This window comes from Ixodes scapularis, unplaced genomic scaffold (genome assembly GCF_016920785.2).
Source record: "Ixodes scapularis isolate PalLabHiFi unplaced genomic scaffold, ASM1692078v2 PGA_scaffold3__209_contigs__length_174095766, whole genome shotgun sequence".
NCBI classification, from domain to species: Eukaryota; Metazoa; Arthropoda; class Arachnida; order Ixodida; family Ixodidae; genus Ixodes; species Ixodes scapularis.
In genome coordinates this window covers 173,507,838-173,513,667 of record NW_024609868.1, presented here as the reverse complement: position 1 = coordinate 173,513,667, position 5,830 = coordinate 173,507,838, and the positions used below count along the sequence as shown (strand labels likewise).

The 5,830-nt window shown below is 50.1% G+C and overlaps 1 protein-coding gene across 1 annotated transcript; it reads right to left on the bottom strand.

Moving 5' to 3' along the window:
- Positions 1 to 1,304: 1,304 nt before the first annotated feature.
- LOC120843464 lies at positions 1,305 to 5,309 on the bottom strand. Its single transcript, XM_040214847.2, has 2 exons — positions 2,553 to 5,309; positions 1,305 to 1,382 (listed from the first exon to the last, which is right to left on the bottom strand). Exons 1-2 carry the CDS (start codon positions 5,307 to 5,309, stop codon positions 1,305 to 1,307), a joined length of 2,835 nt encoding a protein of 944 aa, XP_040070781.2.
- Between the last annotated feature and the right edge of the window lie 521 nt (positions 5,310 to 5,830).

Below are 5,830 nucleotides of genomic sequence, written 5' to 3'. Positions count from 1 at the left end.
CAATTCTTAATCTTTGGCGACTTCAACTTTCCAGACATTGACTGGGTTAGTTATACCACACGCGGGTCGAATGATGCTAAAAAATTTCTCGATAACTGCTTGAACTTCAACCTCATCCAAGTTGTTAATCAGCCCACTCGTGGTGATAGCATTCTTGATCTTGTCCTTAGTAGCTCTCCGCAACTTATAGAAAATGTTGACTCTGTTCCAGGTTTAAGTGACCACAATATCTTGCTCATTGAGTTATCGATTCCCGTCTTCACGAGGAACCCCCCAATCAAAACAATCCGCGACTTCAACAAAGCTGATTGCGTGGCAATCAATCAGCGCTTATCTTCCTTTTATCAAACATACGCAGAAAACTTTTTTTCAAGGTCGGTTAAAGAAAACTGGTTACTTTTTAAAAATAAAATATATAGTCTCACTGAGCAGTTCGTCCTTGTCATCGTCAATCGGGAAAAGAGAGAAACGACATCCATGAGAGGATCAAGAAAAGAATTGATATATTTACAAGAATGAAGATAGGAACGTGTCAGAAGCGATACAATAGGAAAAGAATTAGCAATAAGAAAAGCAAAACACTGAAGGGAGATAAAGTCACGTCAACACACTCATAGCCCGTTCCCGCTACAGTCCTTGCCTCAAGTTCAAGTCTTTCCCCTCGGTGCCTTGCGGAGCGTCGCCGCTTGATGTGATGATGCGGAAGCCGGTGTCTCGTACTCCCCCTGGAGTAGCTCGTAGCAGGCGTCGCCGTCCGTAGCGGCTGGTCCTCCCTCCGAGCTCTGGTCGTCGCCGTGCGTCGCGGCCCGACCCTGGCTTTCACCCCTGCCTCTCCTCTCGCGCCCGCCGTTCTCTTCTCGTGCTCGCCGTTCTCTGCTCGCGCTCGCCGTTCTCTGGAACGCGCTCGTTCCCTTCCGCTTCTTTTCTTCTTCCACCCGTAATAATCGTCACAGGCACGTGACACACCCCCCTCACTTCGAGAACTTCACAACATGAAGTTTCTTCACGAAGGCGACCTCCTCGATGGCTTGCTGTAGTGGCCGCGGCACATTCACAAATACCACCACACTTGGTCCTTAGCACTCACGCACGTATGCCGTTTCCACATCCCAAAAGTTAGTATCGCCCAATTCACAAAAACAAACCGTGGTTACACTCTCGCGTCCCTAATTGCTCGTACAAATCACTTGGGCAACACACTCTTGTCCATACCCAATTCAACAACAAAAACGAAAAAAAAATCCTTATGGCCGGGTCTCATTAACCCTGTGTCCTGCCTTTACGAACAAATATCCCCTGACGGCTTAGCTCTCTAGACGACTTAAGAAGTCTGCTCCAACATTGTCTTTCCCCTTAATGTATTCGATGTGAAAGTCCTGTTCCTGCAATGATAAACTCCATCGCATTATGCGACTGTTGGAGTGCTTCGCTTTGTTCAAAAACTCCAAAGCTCGGTGATCCGTTTGTATGCGAAATTTTCTGCCATATAAGAACAACCTAAATCGCTCCACGGCCCAAACATTTGCCAGACACTCTTTCTCTACGGTGGCGTAATTCTTCTCCGATTTTCCCAGTGTTCTGCTTGCATATCCCACTGGATGCAGCAGTCCTTCACTTTCCTGGAGCAATACTGCGCCCAGGCATGCATCAGATGCATCCGTCCTCAAAACGAATTCTTTGTAGGGATCTGGCGCCAACAGGATAGGTGGTCTCGATAAGCAGTCCTTCAGTCTCTCGAACGACTCCTCCTGTGCTGACCCGCATTCAACTTGGTTTCGTTCTCCTTTCTTCGTGAGCTCCAGCAGTGGTGTAGCAAGATCCGCGTAGTTTGGGACGAAATCGCGGTAATAGCCGGTCAGCCCGAGAAACGACTTCACTTGACGTTTTGTCACCGGCCTTGGCGCGTCTTGTATCCTTCCAAGGATCTCCGCGTGGGGTGCGACTCGTCCTCCACCCAACTCATGACCGAGGAAGGTCGTCTTTGTAAATGCGATCTCGCATTTCTTCGGCCGAGCCGTGATGTTAGCTTCTTGCAACCGATCAAAAACTGTCTGCAAAGTTCTCATGTGTTGCGTCCACGTATCCGAGGCGATGAGAATGTCATCAATGTAATGATGGGCCTCCGGAATTCCATGAAGCAACTTTCTCATCAGTCTGGTGAAGGTAGCAGAGGCAGTCTTGAGCCCGAAAGGCGTGAACCTAAACTGGTAAAGTCCGCTACTCGACGAGAATGCTGTCTTCTCCTTGGCCAAATCCTCCATCGGGATCTGCCAGTATCCCTTCGCTAGATCCAGCTTAGAAAAAAACTTCTTGCGGCCCACCTTGGCGAAGGTGACGTCCACCCTTGGAATCGGCTCTGCGTCATCTTTAAGCACGTCGTTTAACTTCCTGTAATCAACGCAAAACCTGTTAGAACCGTCTTTCTTTCTAACAATTACAACCGGCGCATTATACGGTGACGTGCACCGTTCAATAACGCCCAGTCGGAGCATTTCCGAAATCTCCTTTTCGACTGTCTCTTGAACGGAAAATGGCAACGCATGTTGCCTTACTCGCACAGGCTCTTCGGTTGTCAATTTCAGGTCGCACGTGATCAAGTTAGTCTGACCTGGAAGATCTGAAAATATGCTCTTATACTGTTCGATCAACCTCCACACCTCATATTTCTCATCGTCATCCAGGTCATCGTTGACCGTGACCTCTTTCCAGTCATGTGCAATCACGATATCAGGCGTCGATGCTTTGTTGGCCTCTCCAGCAAGTGTAGCCTCGCCAAGTTCCTGCGTTGCCGCACTGCAGCTTGGCTGCCTCCGTTCGACCTCGACCCTCTCTTGGTATCTCTTGAGCATATTCACGTGGAACACCTTCTTGCGTCCTCCAACATCGAGCTCGTAGTCCACTTCGTTCTTTTTGCAGGATACTACAAATGGTCCTTTCCACTGCATTATTAACTTGTGGTCGCTCGGTAGGAGAATGAGGGCCAAGTCCCCTTCTTTCAGTTGGGGGTTGACGCTCTTTTTGTCATAGTGCTCCTTGTACTTGATCTTGGCCTCTTCCAAGAAGCGGTGAGCCAACTCACATGTTCTTCGTAGTCTCTCTCTTAGCTCGAGTACGTGACCGTAGGACGTCCTCACGTCGTCTTCGAGCGTTTCGTTGGACCAGATCTCCTTAAGGATGGCCAAAGGTCCCCGAACTCTTCGGCCGTATAGTAGGTCAAATGGTGAAAACTTCAGGCTTGCCTGTGGCACTTCCCTGTAGGCGAACAGTAGTGCCGGTAGGTACCTGTCCCAGTCCTTGGGCCTTTCTTGACACATTCTTCTAATCATCTGTTTGATGGTTCCATTAAATCTTTCCACCAACCCGTTCCCCATCGGATGGTAGGGTGTAGTCATGAGATGCTTCATGGACAGCAGCCGGCTTACCTCTTTCATGAGGTCCGACGTGAAGCAGGAACCTCTATCGCTAAGAACCTCATTCGGGATTCCATACCTAGAGAACATTTCTACCAAGGCTTCTGCCACTTTCTCCGTGCCGATGCTTCTTAATGGAATAGCATCCGGGTACCTTGTGGCGACGTCCACCATGGTCAGAATATATCGGTTGCCCGAACTCGCCGTTGGGTTGATCGGCCCGATGATGTCGATCGACACCCTCTTGAATGGCGTCTCGATGGCAGGCATTGTCCCAAGAGGCGCTTTGCCTACTCTGCCTTTTGGCACCGTGCGCTGGCATACATCGCAGGAGCGCACGTACCTCTTGATGTCACTCTGCATTCCCGGCCAAAAGAACTCTTCAGCCGTTAGCGCGAGCGTGTTCTTCATGCCTTGGTGGCCTGACATGATACCATCGTGTGCCATTGCCATGACAGTTGGTCGAAATATTGCTGGAAGAGCCAGCTGCTCTATACTCCTCCCGGTGGAAAACATACAGCTCCGAAAAAGCAGGTTGTTCTTTATCACCATTTCATACTTCGTACGACACTTGTGTTTCTTTACCACCTTTCCGACCTTGTCGAAACATTTCCTTAAGGACGCATCGTTCCTCTGTTCTGTCGATAGCTCCTCGACTGTCGTTTCGAGAATCGGTACCTGTGGCACATTCAGTGGAGGTTCCGCTTTGTTCCCGCTCTTATTCTTCCTCGACTCTCCCACTCCCGCGGTACTTGAAAGCGGAGTTATCAGTCCCAAGTCCGTGTTTTCTGAGTCGTACGGAGAGGCCTCTTTGTGGTCCTTCCTCTCTGGCACCTCGGCTCTCTTGTCCAGCTGGTGGCCAACTCCCTGGACAGTAGGTGTCTTGATCTCCTCACTTCGTTGTTGATCGGAATCCCAATATGGGTTCGGGTCGTTGGGATCTCTCACTTGTGGAACGTTGCCAAGCACTAAGTCGTATAGGGGATCGTCAATGCACTTCGCCACGACTTTTCCTGCCAGAAAGGGTGTGTTGATCACAATTTCCGCCTCAGGTAAGTATTTCACTGTTCGGTCCAGTAAATATACGGGACTACAGTTTCCAGTGTAGCACCCAACGGGCACTAAGTTCTTTCTTACGACTACTGTATTGCAGCCAGTGTCCCGAAGCACCGTAACTCTTCTCTCGCCAATGCGGCCTTTGACCACAGGCATATTCTCCACCAGAAACTTGGGTGGCCTCCCTACAGCTGCGTTAACAACTGGTATTTTGTCGCCGTTCTTTAACGTAAGGTAGGTCTCATCTGGTTCGCCTGCCATTTCGTCGGAGGCTGTCCACAGGCACGAAGCTTGTGGTGTATCGCCGGCCCTCATTGTGCATCTGTCGGCCTTGTGTCCCATCCGGCCGCAGTGCCAACATGTCGATTGTTTGTATTGTTGATTGCGACCCTTGCAATTCTCGGCTTTGTGTCCTACCTTATTGCATAAAAAGCATCGGAGGATCCTCCGTGTGTCCTCTCTGAAAGCTTTAGGGACTGTACCTGCACTGGTTTTCGGGTCTTGTCCCTCTACCTTCGCTTTTAAAGCGCTCGGCTGAGTCTGTGCTTCCAGAAAGACGTCGGCTTTTTCAGCCAAATCATCTAGGGTCAAGCAGTGTTTTTCTTTGAGAAAGACCATCAACTTACTAGCGCAAGTCGTCATGAACTGCTCCATTAGCATTCTGTCCCGGAGCGCCTCGAAAGCCTTCTCGACACCTGCCACTTCGATCCACCTATCGAAATACCCCGTCAACCTGGCTGCAAACTGTTTTCTTGTTTCCCCATCTCCGGGCTTCGCCTCACGAAATCTTTCGCGATAACCTTCTTTTGTATACCGGAATCTTTGAAGCAGCGCCAGTTTCATCTTTGTATAATCCATCGCATCCGCAGGGGTCATGCGACCGACCACCGTCAGGGCTTCTCCTGTGAGACAAAGACTTCAAGTGGTTGCCCACTTGTCTTGTGGCCATCCGAGGCCTGTGGCCTTACGCTCAAACCTCTGCAAATACGCGTCAAGGTCGTCGCGCGTCATCATTATACTGCGGTATCAGTTTGTGTGGACTGGCGCTATGACTTGGTCCAGTCGAACCGCCTTCTCCTCCTTCGCCTCGCGCTTCGCGATTTCCTCTTTCCTGGGCAGCAATTCTGAGTTGTAGAACTTCCCGCTCCTTATCCAGTCGGACACATTCCGCTTGACATGCGCGTTCTTGCGCCGCGTGCTCTTCTCTTGCCGCCTCCCGTGCCTGCAGCCTTTCCTTTCTTTGAATATTTTTCTCCCTCTCAACCCAGACCTTCAGCTCCTCTCCAGTGTATCCTAGTTCCCTCCCAACCGCCATCAATTTATCAATCTCTACAACCCCAGACCCAGTCATGGTCGCGAACTCT